At 36.7% G+C, this 22,700-nt stretch overlaps 1 protein-coding gene across 2 annotated transcripts; it reads right to left on the reverse strand.

Annotated features, from left to right (window-relative positions):
* Positions 1–235: 235 nt before the first annotated feature.
* Positions 236–22,555, reverse strand: GLMN (glomulin, FKBP associated protein). 2 transcript variants are annotated; one of them, XM_075710517.1, is made up of 19 exons: positions 22,524–22,555; positions 21,198–21,269; positions 20,568–20,693; positions 19,819–19,938; positions 18,904–19,012; positions 17,419–17,665; positions 16,807–16,906; positions 12,780–12,967; positions 12,232–12,285; positions 11,259–11,289; positions 10,893–10,982; positions 10,336–10,377; positions 10,176–10,249; positions 9,785–9,869; positions 7,465–7,571; positions 6,273–6,336; positions 2,710–2,833; positions 1,191–1,273; positions 236–1,059 (listed from the first exon to the last, which is right to left on the reverse strand). In XM_075710517.1, the coding sequence occupies exons 2-19, from the start codon at positions 21,261–21,263 to the stop codon at positions 952–954; spliced, it is 1,818 nt and encodes a 605-aa protein (XP_075566632.1). In that variant the 5' UTR covers positions 21,264–21,269; positions 22,524–22,555; the 3' UTR covers positions 236–951. The 2 variants fall into 2 exon arrangements, with proteins under 2 accessions (XP_075566632.1, XP_009481439.2); XM_009483164.2 differs by having other exon boundaries at positions 7,465–7,574.
* Between the last annotated feature and the right edge of the window lie 145 nt (positions 22,556–22,700).

Consider the following 22,700-nt stretch of genomic DNA (forward strand, 5'->3'; position numbering starts at 1 on the left):
ACATTTTAAAAGACTGTATATACAACTTATGCATTTGGAATGAAAATTTATATTAAATAACTATACAGTGAAAAATAGCATACATTATACCAACTGTGCATTCTAAGGGGGGGGGGGGGGAAAAAGTGATTTAACTGCACTATGGAAAAGCCAGCCTTATTTTTAACTTGATTCTGAACTTGTGAGCTCATTTGTTTGTAAAAATTTCCCAAAATATTTAATATATCTTAAGAAAAACTTTATCATTAAAGATAAGGATGATCAAAACAATTCCAAAACATAGGTTTCCCATGCATAAAGGGGTGCATGCGTGAAATCTTATACACTGTGGGTTTTAAACACAAGTGTTACTTGTTGTCTTACTAAGTTTTAACATCTTATTTGGCTCAAAGTTGATGTGTTTTTCTTTAAACCTGGCTTCCTTTGCCATAGTGTTTCTACTATTATCTAGCTATACCTTGCAGTCCTGTTTGTAAATAGAGAAGCTTGTTTGTCAACATTAAAAAGTGCTAATAAAAATACCTTGTGCTTAAACAGTGCTTTTTAATTAATGGTTCTCCAGTCACTTTATAAAAATCTTTGTAATTCATACCACCAGTCAGCAACTGTTGTCTAACAAATCTTGAAACTTAACAGAAAAATAAACGCACAGCCATACCTCCTTGCCACAGCATAAGGACAACACCCTCCCCACTTGTTTTTTAGTTTCTAAACTTAAAAAAAAGCATCAAATTCTGAAGAGGAGTACTTTAGTAAATAAGCTATCTCTGTGAATCGCATAGAACAAGAGCAAAAGAAAATAAAAAAGAATAGCAGCAAGACTTAGGCAGAGCAGCATTTGCAGTTCTTCTAGAGGCCACTCTAAATTGCTGCTCTTTAAAGGTTGGTGGTCTCCTGTTCAACTAAAGTCAAAGTGATCTTGTAAGAAATATGTTAAATACGTCAGCTGACCTAACTATTTTCATCTATTACAGCTTTCATTTTCACTTCAATGAGTTCTTCTACTCGAGCTAGAACACTTTCTATTAAATCAAAGGTGAAGAGAGCCGAGTGTAAAACCTGAAACGACAAAAGAGATTAATGTTATTTTTATCAGAAGAATTTTTTTTTAGCCCACTGTATATGTACGTTTGTCTCCAGATTGAAAATTTCAATACTTCTGAATAACTTTGAAGGAAATGCAAACCCACCTGCAGCTGCATTTCAGTAGTCATGGCAGGCATCTTTTCCCCACTAACAGTTACAGAACAAACTGTGTTAGAACTGTGTGCCTCTGTAGAAGAAAATAACCAACCAGAGATCAGGCTGCTGTTTCATGTAACTTTTAGAATGAAAAGAATATTTAATATATTAGCATTTCTAGACAGTAATTGTTAAAACCCACAAACTCAGGGATTGACCAAACACAGGACAGAAGGTGCTGAACCATAAGAGGAAGCCAGTTCGAGCTGGATGCTATCTCCACACTTCCTATATCATGCATGACTACATTGCTAAACAGGCACTATCTGCAACTCCAAACAATTTTATATAGCTAAAAATGCTGCTGAAAAGGAAAAAAAAAAATTAAATCTGGTCATTTTTTGATACATTTTTAGTATTTCCACATCCAGAGAGACAGTAGAAAGTTCTTTAGCTTGACTTAATGAATCCAGACATGAAATTCTTATTTTATCAAGAAAAGGCTGCAGGCTTCTCTGTTTCAGGCAGCTTACTTGCAGCAGGCAAAACTACAAGGACAAGTCTGAAAACTGAGGGGGAAAACTCTTACATTCAGACCACATATTTGAAATTCAACATAATGCTTACAAAGATTATACATTGGGGAAAAAGGCTAAACCATTTACTGTTATGAGTGAGATGCTCTCTCCTGAACTCAAATCTCTTTATGCTTTGTCAAAGGCTAGAAAAATGTAAGAGGGACCTAAAGAAAAAGCTTCCCAATTCATTTTAAAGGATACCTTTTAGAAAGATATCCACAGGTTGCCTCCAGAAAAATTCCCCTTCTCTGCCTCCTACAGTTTACAACAACAAAGAGGGTAAGACTAGGGGCAAAAAGCCATTCTGACATTTTTGGTAGCAGAAACAACTTCTTTGGGCTGTCTTAATTACACTGGAGACCAGAAGGGAACAGAGGCTCTGACATACACAGAGATGGCCTAAAGCAGCTATAGCTCTTATGCCCCGTGAAATGTGTCTGCTTTACCCACAGCAGAATCTGATTCTGTGTGTCAGATTAAAAAAAAAAAACCAAAAAAAACCCCCAACCCCAGAATGTAATCCTTCAGGCTTTAAGAGAGCACCTATTTGCTGTGTGAATTATTTCTTCTCCTGTTAACCTCCCTACACCTAGTATGAAACCTAAGGGCTATATATATCCACAGAGAGACTTAGATGCTCCTATCTAACCTTAAAATCAGAAGTATAAATGCAGAACAAGCTTTGAAGATCTTCATGTGACATTTCCAGCAGGCTTCCATAAGGTTTACAAATGTGATGAGAGAGAAACGAGTTCAGATTTTTCTGAGCAATTATGAAAATTATTAATATCAAACATAGCAACTACTGAATTACTATCTGAAATTTGGAATAGTGTCAACAGTTAAATAAAAGACTATCCATACAGCACTCACCAATTCTTTGTTTCCAAAGGATTTTTGAAGTTTCTAAATGTGAAAAAAGCGAAGGAAAAAAAAAAAAACAACTAACCTCTTCTGTTTTCTTTCTTATTCTTTATTTCTGCTTCATAGTGCGCTTTTGACATATTGAGTCCTACGTGCAGTGGTTTTAAAAAATTCTGCTCAATCTTGGGAAGTGTGGTCCATACACCAGTCTATTCAGACAGAACACAGAAGGTTACAAATTAGTTTTAATGGAGCATTGCGATGCTAAGTTTTTGAGCACGAGTTTTTGGACTAGTCTTTATAACGTGTAGAACTCTGTGCTGGGAGGAAAAAGAAAAAAAAGAATTTAGACTCATCCATTTAAGCATGAATAGCATCACGATGGACATTTAAGGTCTTCTCTCTTGGATTTTCAACATTATTTGTTGAAAATTGGAGGCTGAAGCAGTCAAAAAAAACGGGGGGAGACGGCAAACTTAGTATGCTGATAACTACAGCAACAGAAATGCACATTTTCAACTTGTTCTTGTAAGCAAAGCTGAAAGGATCTTGATATATTGGAGGGGGGGGTACTAGCCACTTTCTCAGACTAGAATCTCTACAGTGAGTAAACAGCAGTTGTAGATTCCTCTAGGATAATTCAGCAACAAAATGCCACAAATATTTAAATTCACGTTCCCGAAATAACACTGTATTGCGATGCCAAACAAAAGCTCTGATAAATGTCACGCTCCCCAAATACCTAAGGGTCTTGCCTATATCACATTCGGTTTAAAAAGCACTGTAGGAGTGTTACTGGATGTGCTACTAGCCCATCCTTAGGCACAGTAGCCAAAGTGACACATGAACTTCGCCCCAATTTGGCATGGATGAAAGCCATGGCACTCAGGAAGCAAGAGATACAAGGAAAAGATGCTCAAAAGCAAGGCTGGTCAACGTTACACAGCACAAGAGGAAAACAACTCTGCCTTGGCAGCTTATAAACTTGTAGTTACAAAACTGCTGTAGAAGGAAACAAATATAAAGCAGTCTTTGTGTCTTTAGATATAGGAGCCATTTATATCATTCCTTTCTTCAGGCAGTATCCTCAAAGGGCAGAGTAAGGACGATAAAAATAAGAATTCTCAATGTTAAATAGTATTGTTGATGACAGCAGAAAATTCACCAAATTTTAATGCTAAATGACACAAAGTTAACTGGTCAAAAAAGAAAACTGGTAATTACTTCCGCCAGAATGGGGCTAAAAATGAAGAAATGACTTTCCAGAAAAATACTGATTTTTAAACTCTATTAACAAAATTGCTTGTTACACAGCAATCCAAACATCTGAACTGACGTGAAAGGAAGCATTTTCTTTCTGCCCCACTTGCACTATATGAAGGGAGACAGGGAGGAAGTCAAGAAGAACTGGCAGAGCTTAAATTTAAGGGAAAACTTCTGAAGAGGTGATGCTATTTTCTCCTCAAACTGTAGGGACATTCTTTATGCCAGGTACTAGACAGTACTGTTACAGCAATTGTGTGCTACTGTGTATAAATTTTCAATAATAATGAGAGGAATACTCTCAAAAGCTACACATTTACATGAAACAGAGTGGACCATAATGAGCACTTAAATAGTAATCACTCCATAAATCGGAGAAATGGATCTAGTCTATCAATACTAACTAATTACATAAATAGTAAACCAGAAATGCACCAATTGAAAGCTATTTTTACTATGCATTTTCATTACAGCTTTGGTCATCAGTGCAAGCTAGATTATTCTTCTTCTACTTAGACTAATAACATTATTAGGCACTTACAAAACTTGTATTCATAGATCTCAAAATGCTCTAAAAGGAGATAAGAATTTTTTTTTTATTTCAGAAAACAGCAAATGATATGCTGAAGTCTATTACTCCAAATCATAAAGAAAGTCAAGGAACTGGGGGAGAACAACAAAACACCTTAGGATACTTATCTGCTGTTAGAACATTCATCTGAGCACGATATTGCTTATTCAAGTAGGGAAAGGCTTTCCTGTACTTTAAAACTGAAAAGCGATTTTTCTTTAAACTGTCACTAATTTAAACAAATATTTTAATGCAAAAATCAAAACATTTAGTACTAAGGAGATCATAGAATAGTTTGGGTTGGAAGGGACCTTTAAAGGACACCTAGTCCGACCCCCCTGCAATGAGCAGGGACAGCTTCAACTCGATCAGGTAGTACTTGTTTACTACGTGATAGAGTGGATAAAAAGCTACTGAACTGCATGCATTGGAGGAACACAACGATTTGAAAGAGTCAACAGAAGTTGCATTGACTATTAGAATAAGTAGCCATTTGGTAGTGGATTGTAATGGGAAAACTAAACACAACTATTTCCATTGACTCTACAATGCTGTAGCAACACAATGCAAGTCAGAGCACTTATAAATCAGCTGCTGGAATACGGAATCCATATATTGACCCAGTTGTGAAATTCAAACAAGTTTGCCCTCGAGTATCCAGGAACGCATTTCCATCAACTGCAGGTGGACAGGACTGATGGTACACAAAACCAGCAGATCCAGCATAACATACTACGCTGAAAAGCCACATGGCAGTTGAATAACAAACACAGTTTGCACTGATCTACTGGTAACAAATGTTGCTGACTGCTTCAGACAGAAAAGAGCTAAACAAAATGGAGAAGAAAGAGGTAGGGTTTACAACTAAAGCTAAAAAAATCCTGCTTTAAACTGAGGTAGCATAACATTATATGGGTAAAATACGTTAAGGGCAGTTTCAATTTTTTAACTATACTGCGAAGTTTAAATATGCGGAGTTGTTTCTGAAATACCTACATTCAAGAATCCACACACAGGCAAAATAAAGGTAAAGAGGTATACCTATAAAAAAACCATAGGTAAACTGCAGCGGGGGGCAGTTTAGGCTGGCAAGTTACCTTTGTGCATAAAATATTCTAGGCTGCATCCAGTAAAGCAACGTAGTAGAGAACTGGATAGGTCTGGCCATTCCTTTTGTTACTTCAGCAGATGGATCTTACAGACAAGAATCTGTTTGATGCTAATACCTAGAGAAGCTTTTAACATGCACCTACCATGCAGCTGTACCTATCATGCAGCAATTACAGCTGCTGTAAATATAGAGTACTGTTTTGCCCAGCTAAAAAACTATTTAAAGATGATTATTAAATACTTTCTGAGAAACCTTCATGCTATTAACCTTCAGCATATCGCACAAAAAGTATGAATGAAATGGATCTCTTGAACTGCAAATCCACTTGGAGGCTTGAGGGGATACCACCAAGTAAATAAGCAAGAGGAACAAATATTTTTTCTCATGGAATACTTGATAGAGATATTATTTTATGGTGACACGCTCTAAAACTATGGACATAGACCACAGTTCATCAGGCAGAGTAAAAGGTTTAGCATGTTTACAGTAACAGTTAAGTACGAATGCAATCAAATTTCATCAGAATAAAATAAACATATCACATATCTCCTAATGTAGTTAATAAAAACATCACTTCTGGGTTACTGACCATTGCAAAGAAAAATGCAAAAAACACGGTTTTGAATCAAGGGTAACAGTGTTCACATGAATCCAGCTCTCAGCCCTTAGCTAATCAATCATTTTCAAATCACTTAGTACTTACTTGATTATCACTTTCACAATCCTTAAGGATTAAGTATCTTAATAGATTTAGCGATGCCATAATCCTGTGAATTAAAAATACACTATTATTTAGAACACAGATTTATGTTACAGGGATAATAATTGTCCATTAGCCAGACATCCTAAAAATATCCACTTGTACAAAATGCAACCACTCATCTGTTGAGCAATATAGCTTAAGTCCAGAGCACCAGCACGCAGTAACGTCCATGTCAAAACAGTTGACACTTCGCAAGTAAGATTAAAACCGTCAGCAGATTGGAGAGGGCTGGTAATTGTGAGGGAAAGAGTTCCCTAAAGAGATAGAACGTTGTTATAGAAGTTGTAGTATGCATCACTGGTGATCCAAAATTGATATGAAACCAGTGTGACAGTTTTCTTTAATTACTGTATTGAGTTTTTACTTTTAAGTGCTGCTTAAAAATATGCTTTTCGCTTTTGTCTTACCATACTTTTTAGCAGAAACCATTTATTGCCTTTTCCAGATGAACAGCACAATTACCGATCACACATCTGGGTTTTTAAGTAGTGACACGTCCATCTGGACACTATCACCCTACTGACTTAGGAGCCCAACCTTTACTCATCATATAGGAAGAGACTTGTCCTATACAGGAGATTTTCAGAGACACTTTCAGTTATTTTTATAATACTTAATGCAAGTATTTGCTGTTCAGGTGGCTCTGTATTCCCACTCATGAGACAGTGAATTCCCAGCAGCAATCTGTGAAACAGCCTCAAAAAGGCTGTGTGCTGTAACTTGTACCTGGTAATTGCTATTCCCCTGTGTCACATAAGACAACATACCACACTTTTTTCCTCCAATTGCTTCTGCAGAAAGCTGACAAACCATACAGTCCTGAAGAAATAATGCTTTCCCAATTAGTTCTGTAATTTGACATCTGAGGCCTTATATCCTCAGGGAATGAAGGAGGAATTTCTTTCTTATTGTTAAAATCAGTGTAATAGCATTGTGACATTCTTCTGTACAGAGTTAGCTGAAAGGATGGTTGAAATAAGCCATTATTTCCAGTTCTAGTTTAAAATACAATGATGCTGTCACCTCATTAATTACATGACAGCATACCTCCCGTTGTAGTAAGGTAGTTTGAAGTCTTTCTAAATGATTAAAAAAAAAAGGAGAAAAGCCTCTAAATGTGCTTACAGCTCACCTATCTGAGTTTTGCAGAAGATCCGTCTCAGCGCCTTCTGGAAGCAAAAGCAGTAAATCTAGAAGGGAGATCAGGTGATGTCCTGTAAACCAAATGTTGTCACATGCCTTCTGAAAAAAAGATACAGAAAGTTTACCTGAGTGCAAAATTTTAACTTTAAAGATATCTTAAAGAAATTTTAAATAATTTAACAACAATTTTGAGAAAACAGAAAAGAAAAAAAAAAAAATTAGACACTGGAAGCAGTATTTTCTAATTACTACCTGTGATTGAAGTATACAAGCTAGTCTTCATAACCCTCCCTACTTTGTCTCTTCAGGCCAAGCTGTTCTTTTCAGTTTCATCAGAATAGATTCTCCACCTCTTCACGACACCACCATCTATATAATTAGTATTTGTTTACATAAACTTAGCAAATTGTACTAGGCAGTCTCTTTTTTTATACTGAGGTATGGAACAATTAACTCTCTTTACCAGAGACTCCATTCATTTCATAATACTAGTGTCACAGGTTGGTTTGTTTGGTTTTTTTAAAGATGATCAGGTGTTCTAAGTTTTCTCTGCATATTTCTAAACCCACAACTCCTAGCAATGCTTGCAAGTAAAGTACACCTTCACCCTCTATGGCTCTTTGATGGAGGACGGACATTCGGTTACTTTCTTTTGAGAGAGGGAGGAGGGAGAGGACAGAGGGGAGAATCATTTAAGCATAAAATGGAGAGCACTAGGTTTTGAGGTGACACAATGTACTTATTTTGATGCCTTCTGCATCACAGACAGACCACTTGCAATTTTCACAAAAATTCCCCTAATTTACAACAAATTATGAACTGAGGATGGGCAAAACAACAAAAAACTACCTCTCTCATTTGCTTAGCAAAGTTTTTTAAAGCCTTGCAGCTAACACCACTGAAAATTCCTTCCTCGATGAGGACAGTTGAGCCTCCCTGCGCTGGTGCTAACTTAAGGGTGCGCCCATCATTCCCAAAGAGCAAGCGAGCACGCTTCTCTCTGAAAGTTCCGCAGCCTCTTCAAAAGGCTATTCCATGTCAGTACAATGAAGCTGGGAGCAGGGAGTTGGTGCAAAGATCCCATGCTGGCAAAGTCCTTACCTTAGGTAAAGGTGGGGAAGGCTGGGGGAAGAGGTATCATACGCAGGGCAAAAGCTGGACAAGAGAGGAAACCTGGACAAAGCCAGAAATGGCAGGGAAGGGAAACTGAGATTAGGTGAGTAGATGAGAAGGGTAGCTGCCTGTTAAGTCAGATCAGATGAGGGTCCTGGAAAGATTAAGACTAACTGGGCACAAAAACTAAGATGAAATTAATGGACAGCACTAGGAAATTTTTATCCTTATGTCTATAGCAGAATTCCTTGCAATGTACCTAGAATATTCAAATTCATATGATGAATTTTAAAATAATTTGTCTTTTTGACAGCCTACACGGAAGAAATGTATTAAGCGAATTCTGAAGCTGCATAGTCAAAAAATTAATTTGTAAGGAAATTTCAGAATATACTTTTACTTATTCGATTCTAGTGCAAGCCCCCTTAGGAACAGTTTTCACATTATCATCTTCTTTGCCCCTGCTGATTCAATATACAGGACAGGCTATGATCTAATAAATAGTAATTCACTGTTTTCTAACATAATTATGCTAGCATAAAATATGCATAAATTTACTATATTGTCCTATTTGACAAAAGGCAGTATCCTTGAGAATAAAATTTGTTTGGAAAAGGCCCTAAGCAATTAAAAAAAAAAAAAAAAAAAAGAGGAAAAAGAGTTAATAATTTATTTTTAATTAATTTTTCCAACATCCTAGTATAATTATTATAAAATACGAGATTTAAATGGCTCTGATCTAGTTCAACCCTTTCTGATGAAATTAACATTTGTGAAGCACTCATAATGCTGACTGTCATCATAAAAACCAAGAAAAAATTAGTAATTCTGTCTGGACTGTAGCATTTGAATTATATTCAAGAAATTAGGAACTGTGAGGATGAAACAAAATACCGAGTAGTTCCTCTTTAAGAAAGCAGCATGTATTTTCAAGCACAGAAAAGATAATAATAACTTCTTAGAAAAATACAGTAAGATTGTGCAATTAAAAAATACATTTTAAAAACTATAATATAAAAATACATATGCAGAAAAAAGCCAAATTAATATTTAATTATATAACTTCCCAATCTTATGTTTCTTTTCAAAGTGTATTTTTTTAATGCATCACTCGAAGCTTAAGCTGTACATTTTCTCAACATAATACCAACAGAATTTTGAGACAGCAACTTGTTTTTTAGTGGTAATAGCCTCACCGTTAACGATAAGTGAATCTGATCTTTTATATTTTTAATAATGTATCCTTCCACACCAGCATGGTTGCTTGTCTTCAGTAAACACCTTCAAACAAACAAAAGATATTATGTCTTCAAAGCTGCCTATATAGTTAGCTCAAAACTTAGACAACATTATGGCCTTATTCACTAAGTGGGAGTTTTACCACAGAAAAATAAGACAACTATGTAATCTTAGCTTACATAAGACAGCTGATTTTATGTCAGGCAATTGGAATTCATTATTTAACCAAAAATTAACATAATAAAATTAATATGGTTTACCAGATAGAAGCTCTGTCAGAAATCATTGTATCTATGCAATTAAGCTGCAGTAAGGCTGATTACAATCTACAATAATTTGGATACATACCTGAATAATGTATATTTTCCCTCTGCGTCAAACTTGTCTATGAACAACTGCAAAATATTTAAACTCTTCTTTCTCTGAAGAAAAAAAAAAAGCTGTTATCAGATTAATTCTAATTAAATAAATTCAGCACTTAACTGATTCTGTAGGTTCCATTACATACCAGATGCTCTATGGGACAAAGGGTCATAACTTTCACCAAATCCTGCAGTTGGACAAAGAAAACATAATTTCTAATTACATACAGATTATTACATCACATCACACTGACTAAAATCTACTCAAGACATTAAAAAAACAAAAGAAACAAAAAACCAAAACCCCACAGCCCATAAAACCATGCCTATGAGAAGATTCTCAAAAGAAATTCACATTAGCCTCAGTGGTTGAAATCCCAGGGCTGATACAGAGGACTACTATTCAGCAGATTTGAAAGAAAGAGGCAAAAATGAGCAAGCATCATCCTTCAGCTAAAATCAGTGCCCACCTGCCTCAGTGGCCTGTACATACACAAAGTATATTTTAATTGTCACTGAAACTTCATACTGCAGTGGGTAGAAAAGACAATCAATTCTGTATAGCAAGACACTGAAGGTTTCAATTTAATGATGCAAGTGTATAAAGGTTGTATATAGTATGTCCTCTCTCAAACACCTAGAAGACAGCTAGACATTATTTATAATCCAACTTTAAAGACTTCTGTACATTGCTTCTTATTACCTGAGGTACGTTAATAAAATCTCTGAATTCTAAATACTGATGGAGAAGGCTATTATCTTCCATTCTCAATAAACAGCTCTCAAACAGATCCTGCAGGTGGGGGAAAAAAAAACAAGCTGCCAACATTTTGCACACATATAAGACATTAATCTACACGCTTAACATTTATTTCATGGTTAAAAACGCCTTCACTATAAATGCTCATTCGCATATCCAAAGTTCCTAGGAGCTACAAATGTAGGTAATAATAGCAATTTAAACATTTATGCATGTGTGTAAAGTTCAGTAAGTGTGTTTGTAAGACTGAAGAAAACTGGAAAAAAAAAAACATTCTAACAATGAAAATTTGATTAAAAGAAAACTTACAAGTCCTTTAGATAACATAGATTCTTCTGTTCTAGGAAAAAAAAGAAACATTATCAAATTTAAGTTGTTAATTAAAAAGACACTCTTGATATTTCAGAAGAAATAGTAGAACAGAGATCAAAACCAGCTTGTCCCTCAACAATTTGCATTCTACTTTCTAAATATACTATCTTCACTATACCTCTCAAAGATTTTTAGGATAAACTGGCTGATGAAAAGTTGAAAATTAGACTCCTCTCTTCAGGGTCAAAAATGACTTTTTTTCCCCCCCTCAATATTTGTAAATGCTCAAAAGTAGCATCTCCTATCTCACAGGTATCAAGACACTGATTAACAAAGAAAATGAAACTTTTCCCAGATGATTGCATTTGCATAGTTCTGCAAGCCTAAGAAAAACACAGCAGATCCTAAACTGAAAAGACCACGAAGTTTTGTTTAAATTTTACCAGGAAATTGTAAGCAGTCATAATGGGAAACTTGCCTTCTATAGCAGTGCTAGAAACTATTTGGTCAATACAGCTGCTTATGGAAGGAGAAATAATCACAATATATAGCAAAGTCTGGTTTCCTTTAGAAAGGCTGACCTTTAATCAGACTGCTTATCCTATCGGAATACATTAAAATAAATACTATCACGATAGTCTTCTCTAGTAGTAAACTCATTGTTACAGAATTACAAGTAAATATACACTCTAATTATTCTGCATGTGTTTAAAAGACCTTAACTTTGCATTTTCAGAATAAAGTTTCGAAAAATGGTATCACAATACAAGCTGAAAACAATAGATCAATGTTTTAGACAACTTTTTACACTTCTTAGCAAAAGAAGCCATCTTGTTGTGGAACTTGCCATTTTAACTCTCATGTTTAAAAACCTCCACTGAACTTACCTGGTATATTCGAAATTTCATTCTATGAGTAACTATAAAAGATCACACCCACTATCTAGGACTCCAAACACCATAAACCCTACCTTTTCAGTAGCACTTCAATATGTGTCATGTTGCATTGCAGAAGGTACGATGGACTAGAAGAGAAAAATTAGGTTTACATTAAGCTGCATAAACCATATGCATTTGCACATAGTTAATCTATTTGACAGGATTAGTCTGTCTTGAAAAATTTATAAAAATACCTTTATAAAATTAAGAATTTTGAAATAGACACAAAATAGTAAGTCAAATCGCTGTTAATTACTCTTACGTGGAAACTGTCTATAAGTATGCAATTGAAAATTTAATGCATGTTCATTTTCAGCATGTGACTAATCCTACCAGTTTCTTTAAAAGGACAGCTCATCTAAAATTAAACCATAATAGAGTACTCTGCAGGAGTGGAGTATGTTCTTATGTATATAATATAAGCTACCTAAAATATAAATGCATAAAGGTTGACATAAAACAAATACTAGTGAAATACAGAGTTTTCATTCATAACTATTCACAAATAAAAAGTTTTCTTCTGCTCAGAAAGAATCTTCAAAGTACAGACTTACAATAAGTGAGGAAGAATAGTTCTTACCTGAACACCACTGGAAAGCAATCAATACCAAAATGCTGAACAAACATCAAGTATGACAGACATGCCAAAGAATCTGCAGAATTCTTTTGCTCTATGTCTGCAAACTCCTGATTCTCCCAGTGTGGACTTTTGCCTTTACGATGTAAAAACACTAATGGTATCAATTCTCTTATATCCCACAAAATGTCCTAGAAAAGGAAGATAGATTGCCTATAGTTGCCTTTAAAAGACCTGTATACCAACTAAGTTTCAAAGCTTTAACTGTATTTACAGTAAATTCTCCTACATAGCCTATGTATAAATTAATATAAATATTTGTGAGTATTTTTGATATATACACATACACAAAAAAGACCCTGCAGGAAAAAAACTAGTTAGAATAATATTACTAAGATAGCAAAGTCAGGCACTCAAAAGTTAGCAAAAGACAAAATAAAGTCACCCTGCAAAACCTTAGTTTGCCTTCTTTATCCACAATGCTACAAATAATGATAGCTTCATGATCACATTATGCCACAGGACCCATGTCTTTCAGATCACAGAATACTCAGTATTTTCTTTTCTACTCACTAATCAATACGCGACAATATGTTTATCTGCTAAAGCCAAGCCCTGCTTTGAAGTTAGAATCACTCTGTATGGCCTTTCTTTCCAGTGATGCACAACACGGACACCCAAGTACTTCAGAAATAGTAGCGTGCTTTTTTCCCCCCGCAACACACATTCATGTGGATTTGGAGGTAATCTAACTGCTGTCGTACATATTGTGAAGAAACAGCAAGAACAAGGTTAACTCACTATTCCAGGGTCATCCAAACTGAACATCTGGGATCTCACATTTTCGAAAATTAGGATTACACAAGATGTCATATAGTCAAAGCTACTACTGACCTTAGCTGCAGCTCTCATTACCCAATTCCACAAACAGAAGTGAATTTCTTGAGAAAATGAGGAAAAGGTAATTAATTAGCATAAAGAACATTCAGACTGTGCCCAACAGGAGAGGCAGGATAAAAAGCCAGATTTTCAGAGCGCCCTTCTCTTAACCATGAGATCATCTTCTGGTAATCCCTGCCTCCTTCACCGCACACCCTAAAGTCCTGCAATAAATGAAGTAAAGGTCTCAGAGACAAGATTGTCTTTCATTGCACAACCCTGACTGACCCACACAGCAGTTCCATCCTATGCTGAGACATGCTGTGGAAAAAAATGGATGTGATCGTGATAGAAAAACCTAATTATGGTTGAAAAACAACCAAAAGTTTTGCTAACTGCTTAGTGTGCTTCACTTTACAATCTTAACATTTGGATATAGGATTGTGTGTGCAAAAATGCTTAGATTTTTAAACACAAGTTGGAGAAGAAACAGAGTTGCATCACATGGAAACTTCCAGACTTCCTCTGCATGCGTGCACATTTGTGCACACTTACATACAGTATATTTCATGTGCTTTCCTCACCCCAGCTGGCTCCAAGTCTTCCTTTGAAACTCATCAAGTCTTAGTGTGTCATTCCCTCCCCCAAAACGACACCCTGACCCAGGTTCTCTGCTCTTCTAGGACTAATTCCTCCCCGTGTCATACAAAAAGCTGTCTGTCTTCTGACTCCCTAGTTCATAGTTCACAGCCAGTTCATCCATCTTCCTCCAATAGCTGGGTTTCCTCTGTCCCTCAGCCAGCTTCACCCCCACTCTACCTTCTCTGGAACTTCCATTTCCCTCTTACACAGCTCCAAGCATTCTTTGACTTTTGTCTTTCTGTATTGAACACGTGAATTTTCCTTCTCTAACCAGGGATAACAAGGTAGAACAAAGTCCAAAGCTCAAACGTAACTATTCTTTAACACAGTTGATGTTAACAGGAGAAACAAGTGTATCCATGGTTAATAAAACAGCTTACAGAAAAGAATTGTAATGGCAGGTTATCAAAACCAGAATTGTATTTTTGTTAACAGTAAATATTAATAACCAGTTAATAGTCATGTAACGCTCTGTTCTCCTATACATCTAAAAAAGTCAGCTTGTAAGAGTCAAAGACATTAGCTGCAATCTTGATACAAATGAGCTGTTACTGTCTATTCGGTGTTACCCAATTAGCAGGCCATTGGCTATCCTGAGGGAAGACCCCACTTACTACTGGGAATATTTTCCAACCTTGTATTTCATTACAAGATTTACCAGCCTGCTTCTGACTAAACTGTTATAAAATAATCCAGCACCTGGTTGTCAAGAAGGTTCCTTTATTTCATCAGCCCAACACAAATCACTGTAGAAAGACGCATTTGAAAATTAGAGACAACTGGTATTTACAAATATTTTAAATTTGGTGTAGTGGGTCTGGCTGGCATGGAGTTGATTTTCTTCATGGCAGCCCGTACAGTGCTGTGTTTTAGATTTGTGACCAAAACAATGCTGGTAACACCAGTGTTTCAGCTGTTGCTGAACAGTGGTTGCACAGCGTTAAGGCCTTCTGTTTCTTACTCTGCCCCTCAGCGAGCAGGCAGAGGGTGGGCGAGAAGCTGGGAGGACACAGCCAGGACAGCTGACCCGAACTGATCAAAGAGATATTCCATACCATGTAACAGCACGCTCAGCAACAAACTGCAAGGCAGGGAGGTGGTATTTTTCAGATTAACTGTTGTTCAGAGACTGGCTGGGCATCAGTCTGCTGGTAGATGATGAGTGACTGCCATTGCATCACTTGGGCTTTTTTCTTTGCCTTAAATTGTCTTTTTCAACCCAGGAGTTTTTCTTGCTTTTGCCCTTCAGATTCTCTTCCCCATTCCGCTGGAGGAGGAGGGGGGCTAAGTGAGTGACTGGGTGGGGGCTTCGCTGCCAGCTAGGGTCAAGCCACTACATATGGATGTGTGCAAGAGCAGAAATACTCTTTACCACATTGAAAACATGAACAAAGCACAGCTCTACTTGCTGTAACCTTACTAATCACACCTAGTCCTATTTCTGAAAACATACACGTATTGTGTGTTCCAACACACACATGGACTGTACCTGACTATCTCCTTATAAGGCTTGGTTTTGCTGCAAATTTAAAAACAATTATCTATACCCACAATAATCTTGCTCTAATAAAACACAGCTGCTACATAAAACATTCAAAACCAGAGTAACTGCATTGGTATCATCGAGTGGACACGTTCCCACTGAACTTCCAGCTATAGCATCAGCAGCAGTCAAGCATCAATCTATATTCTTTAATATTCAGCTGGCACTGCACTAGGCACATTGGAGATTTCTCTCTGTGCAACACTTGGATTAAAGGTAACACGTAGATTTTGCCTTGATGTAATACTGCAGCAAAGACGATCCTTTAGATACTCTAATAAATTCATACATCACCAAGAAAAAGAACCAGTTACAGCACAGGAGCAGCTGCTGATTCAGAGAGCAGTCAAAACTGGTTTATAAGCAGCAAAACTGTGTCTGCAAGATTTGTAATTTCCAGAGATGGGACCTGGAACTGTTCTAGACCTTCATCTACCTGCATTATCCTACAAGGCCCAGTAAGGACCTTGGGGTTTTTCAGCCTAGAGACGAGCAGGCTGCGGGGAGACCTTATTGCAACCTTCCAGTACTGAAAGGGGGCCTACAGGAAAGATGGGGAGAATCTTTTTAGCCAGGCCTATTGTGACAGGACAAGGAGTAATGGATTTAAACTAAAGAAGAACAGATTTAGACTGGATATAAGGAAGAAATTTTTCACAATGAGGGTGGTGAGGCAGTGGCCCAGGTTGCCCAGAGAGGCGGTGGAGGCCCCATCCCTGGAAACATCCCAGGCCAGGTTGGACGGGGCTCTGAGCACCCTGCTCTGGTTAAAGCTGTCCCTGCTCGCTGCAGGGGTTGGGCTGGATGATCCCTAAAGGTCCCTTCCAACCCAAAGCATTCTAGGAGTCTATGATTCTAAGTCATCCCACTAACCAACAAAGGAACCAAAATGAGCTCTAGAACGAATTACATGTAATTCTGAACTAGACCACTGGTTTTGCAAATCCAAATTTTGACTGCACTTACTATAATTTCAGTTGCAAAATGCCGAAAGGGATGTTCTTCAATGCCTTCAAGTTGCTCAAGCTGAGCTGTCAATAATGGGTATTTCAGGCTTTTCATACAGCTGAAATAAAAAGGGGTGAAACTAAATCATCAATAAGGTCACAAATACAGACTATAATGGTGTCACTGATGACCAAGAATAAAGTCTATACTCATATTAGCTGCTGCTCCTGATATTCCAAGGAGAATAAAAAAAGAGAAAAGAACATCTCCTGTAGAAGCATTCATTATACTTCACCTCCAGAATATGATTATCCTCACTGCTGTAAATGTGAGGAGAAGCAGAATACCAAAACAGCTTCACAGAACAGAGACTAGTATTTCTTTACCATTTCCCTGTTCTAAAAAAAAAAGAACCCAACCCAAAAAATTATTTTTACCTTTCTTCTCTCAGTTCATGAATATGTAAGGCATATTTAGGGTTTTTCTTTTTCAAAATACCACATTAGTTAATACAAGTTGACAGCATTATAAAACACTAGTAAGATGATTTATTTACTGCCTGTGTAATATATGCCTACTGTTCATTTTGTTAAGTTATAGGAATACATTACACTAAGATAAAACACTCACAATTTTAATAATTCTTCTTTCAGCTCCATGTCATTGTATTCTGATGACTTTTCCATGTTTTTAACGACTTCATTCACAAAAGGTTTAGCAAACTCCACCACTGCATTACAGCATTGACAGAGACCAAGTTTATCTTCTTGTATTTGTTGTTTTGTATAAGGAACAGGTAAGGGAGTAAGCTGATTCATAATCATGGCCAAAGATAAACCCACTGAGTAGGCCTTCTTGTTCTGAAGTTTCAAAAGCACTGGGTGAAAGGGGAAAAAAGAGAGAGAAAGAGAGAGAGGAAAAAACATTTTGAGACATTAAGTTATTACTTACTCAGTAGAGGAAAACATGAAGAAAAACAATGTGACTACATAAGAAAGCCTTTAGTTTCAGGGAAGGAGAGGGACTGATATCTGAAGTCACATAAGCAAATCCAGCAAGACTAAACATCATCAGCTAGTTTAATATGCTGTTTTTATATTTTTATATTCCCATATATTTGAGAATGGCAAATATGAAAGCAGGCATGCATTTCCTTTCTCTGTAGCACTGTCAGGAGTATTGGAAGAAAAAAAAAATCTTTCTAGAACTAGTCTAAGTGAAATAATATTCATTTATCTGATCTGGAAAACTGATTTATTCTTGCTTTATTGCTTGAGTCCTTCTGTGCTTGGCAAAACCAGAGGCAATGGCCCAACCTTTCTGCCGAGATCTGACTCTACCTGAACAGCTCAGAACTGTTCTATACTCTACAGCAGAACCAACACAGGGGCTCCCAGACTGTGGAACTAGCACAAGTGGCTCCCCGCTTAAACCGCACTCAGCGCAGGCTGACTGCAGACTGGCTATCCTAAAACCCACATACTTCTAATTACAAAAACACTTCTCTTGTTAAATTTTAACATAATTCAATAACGCATCTCAGAGACTGCTACAATCAGACTTAAACTTGATACAAGACACTTGATTTCATCTCACGTATCAAAACAGAAACTACTACTTGTTACCTACTTAGTGGGTGTCCAAACCCAACATTTTTAGTTTTTGCATATAAGCCAGAAGAATGCTTCCTCCCCCTCAATCAAATATTTCAACCTGCTTCAATCTGAAATAAAAGTTTTATAGCATGAAAATATGGAATTGTATGTTTTAAAAGTTAAATGAAGAAGAATTTCACAAATCCATGTAATTCTCTATTTCTGTAACAACAGTATGAATGGTTTACACCTCTAAATACAACTGTTACAGGACCATCTACTTGTAAATGATGAAAAATAGCTTTTTCAACTGAAGCTATTAATCCCACCTAAAATGTTTTTCTAACAGGCCAATATAAGCCTGACAATTACACCTGGTGTTATTTTGCAGAATATAATAGACTGTAAAGCCTGTCAGGACAGACATAGTCTGAAACTACGCCAGCAAAGGCTAAACTAATTTGACAAATAAATGAGAAAATAATTTAATTCAGAAATCACATGAGAAAGTGCATCTTACCTGTCTGCAAAGGCTGAAGCAATAACATGACAGTTTGGCACACCTGCTCTCCAGAGGTCTGCTCAATCTGCTCAAGTAAACCCAAAAAAAGTTCCTTTGGATTGCATAGCTGCAGGAGAGGAACAACGCATATTTTTTAATCACCACCGTCATAAGCTAAAAAATTCATCACAAGCAAACTTCAATACATAAGTTCCTGAATGTCAAGAAAGCAGATCTGAACATCCAACGTTATCTTTAAGAAAACAAATATGAAACAATAAGCACTTCCCTACAATTAACATCTTCTATGGAGTGATATGTGTGTACACTTTCATATGAGCTGAAGACATATAATAACAAATAATGACACTAAACTGGACTTCTATGGCCTATGAAAACCTCACAGGACCTTAGCAAAATAAGGAGTAGAGAGAAAAGAAAAACTTCAGTGTGAATTTAACTCAAGCTATAGAGTTTGCAAGTTGTTTTTTAAGTACATGAAAGAAAGGGAACTAGTTTTCTAGAGATTAAAACTTTTTTCCCTTACTACTCCACCAGAATCATCAGGTACTCATTGTCATACTGTATCTGCAGTAGACAAGAGGCAGTATAGCTGTGGCTGCTCTGACTGCAGCAGCTGGCTATCAAAAACTTTATGAGTTCTATCTGCCTTTTTCTTCTGGGTAACGCTATGTCTCTTTGTTTTGCCCAGTTACTAATTTCGTAAGATTTGTAAGAAGTTAATTATCTCTGAGAACGCTAAGCCTGTGTCTACTTCAGATGAAACTGGCCCATGAGTTTAAAAGTTATGGGAAATGGACAGAAGAACTCAGAAGTATTCATGCCTTGTTTTCTTTGGAAATCAGAGGAAAAAATAGGACTTCTCCCTTCCCTACAATTACTGTATTATAACCATGTAGTTCAAAAACGTACCTGTGCCAAATGATCTAGTATCTTCAGGCAGTGTTCTCGCTTATCATCTTCCTGTTTATACATGAAAATACATCTAACAAGAGGAGAGATGAGATTCCAACCCATATTCTTGATGATAACCTAAAAACCAGATTTTCAGACAATAAACCAAAACTGGACATCTTCTAAACCCAGAAAGACTGTACATATGAAGGCCAAAAAAGACAACAGGTCAATGTCCTGGTTGTAACCAACACCATAATAATGTTATTGAAAATTTAACATCTATTACCATAAAGTTCTGTACTTGACATACATTGTATGCTCTCCCCATACCTATAAACACAGCTGCATATTTTGTATAGTTTTCTAGTTCTGTTATCAACACTGTTTTGGTTACAAATCTAAAACACAACACCATACAGGCTGCCATGAAGAAAATCAACTCCATGCCAGCCAGACCCAGTACACCATCGGAAATCCTGTCCTGCAAAAGAGGGACACTGTCACTTTCTCTTAATTATGCTTTTGTCCTCTCTTTTTTCTTTGCTTAACTCACTGAAAGTTATTAATGGTTTTGTTAAGACTATCATGACTTTGTTTCTGTGAGCTACCTGAAGTTACACAAAAATGTGCACTTAACACAGAGCAACTTATTAACTATTCATATGTACAGCCTTGCTCCACAGTGTTCTCTTTTTAATAAGCAGTTTTATCTATTTAACAGTGTGTCAGTGCACAACTAATATACAGTACAAACTTAAACTCACCTTATTTTTCTCATTTTGAATTACTTCTAATAACTGAGCTGCATACCCATCTTCTAAACATTTCTGACCTGCTACCTGAAACAGATTAAAATCTTCTCCTTTGAAATCAGCTTCTTCCAGAATTTGCTAGAAAGAAGATACGCATGTTTAACTCCATACTTATAAAAGCCAAATAAAAAAATAAGAAAATCCAAGCTTTCATTTCAAAATTAAATGCAGTGTCATCGTAACTTGTCTTTTCTTATATAACATCTTTCACATATTAAAAAAGCTACCAAGAGCTACTACAGAAGACAAAGCAGTATTCCAGTAGCACTTTCTAGGTCTAGACTACAGCATGTTGTTTGGAAGATGTATTTTCTACAACAACCTGGAAGGGTTTTGTTACTTCAGACAGGTACTGTTGAGTACAAGATCACTTCTTTCTCCAAGAAGCAGAAGTTATCAAGCATCTTGGGATACGCACCACAGAAAAGTCAATGAAACGTGGAGGCTGAACTTAGCTGCCCAGTGAGGAGTTCTGCTAACAACTGTCTTGTGTTTTGGGGTCATTTTGGTTTTAAGTACAATATATGAAGAGAAACGCATGCTGCTTATGCTTGTTACTTTTACAGAAAGAAAACTACTTACGCATCTTTGTATTATGGCTTGAAGTTCATCAACTGCCATTATAGTTTGACCTTGTTCTTCTGGCATTGAAAACTATTAGAAATTAAAGAGTGAAGTATTAAAACACATGAAGTAAAAACAAGCGACTGAAAAATAATCACATTATCCAAAAAAAAAGCCAATAGAGAAATGAGAATAACCTGAACAGACAGATATTATGAAGACCACATGATAAAAAAATCAGGAAAAATGCATTTTTAGGAAGTGCACCCTACATTATTCTACTCCCCATATGCACAGGGAACAGTATTATAGAGAGGAAACAACCTGCATTCTAAGTACAGGGAAGCAACTTTTCAAGTTTCTTAAGAAGTTAGGAGCCCTCAGCTACTACTCTGGCACATACACTGAAAACTGCAGCAAATACAGAGCAAGTCTGCTCTCACTGCGTACCAAGTGCGGATACCCATGATACACGACATTTTCTGTGACTCTTCTCACCAGAGGAGCTCCTGCTCAGCTGTGACTGGAACACTCTAACCCGATGCCTGGGATGTGCACAGCTGGTCCAACAACCACCGTGCCAGTTTGCATCAACAGTCCAATCAAGATTACATATGCAATATCATTTATTTCTTTCTTCTGTCTAGTGTGGGCTAGTTCAGTGGCCTTTTACCTCTAGATACTATAATTTAAAACGTTCTTGCTAAAAACAATGAAGTTAAACATTTGAGTAATGCTGAGTACATACAAAGTTTTACATAGTCAGGACCATGAATTACAAATAAAATCAAACTGGTTATCCATGTGATGTGTCATAGCAGCAGTCATAATCTTTATAGTTTTAAGTAATTCCATGTACCTAAACCTGGTTATATGATCACTATGAGTGTCAATTACCTCTACACCTGGATAAATAGCTAGCTATTCATCAAAACACCCAAGTTCCACATTTATACAGACATCTCAATGTAACATCCTCATTCTTTCCTCTTATGTACGTCAGGCAACATGTAGATAACTAAGCTACCTGGATGTTTGCAAAAAAACAGGCAAATGCAAAAGCTTAAAAAGCATCTGTGTGTGAATTTTATTATTCAAAGAATAAAGAACTCACCTTCTATTCTCAAGGGCCTGTTTTAACATTTTTACGTCACTGCAATCTAGCAATATATCTAGTCTGTCATTTTAATCTGGTCATTATCATATACTTTATTACCACACGTTGTACTACTTGAGCTCTTAAACTTACAGGATGTTATTAATCCTCCCAAAACAATTTAAATATAGTTTTGAGCTCTAACATCCTTGCATTTGCAGCCCTCAGTAACTTTACAATGTACTTACAGCCTTGAAACGTGCCCGGTGCCCCCACCGTGCTGTTCCAGGGATTCACCAGCTGAGCTCGCAGACGGTCTCAGGCCTTAATCCTTAATCCAGTTGCTAATTAAATCTTCTCAGAGGTTTCAGCGGCCAATGGACAGCACCTGAATCAGGTGAAGCCTTCTACTGTTAATACTCACC

The sequence above is a fragment of the Pelecanus crispus genome, chromosome 5, assembly GCF_030463565.1.
Source record: "Pelecanus crispus isolate bPelCri1 chromosome 5, bPelCri1.pri, whole genome shotgun sequence".
NCBI lineage: Eukaryota > Metazoa > Chordata > Aves > Pelecaniformes > Pelecanidae > Pelecanus > Pelecanus crispus.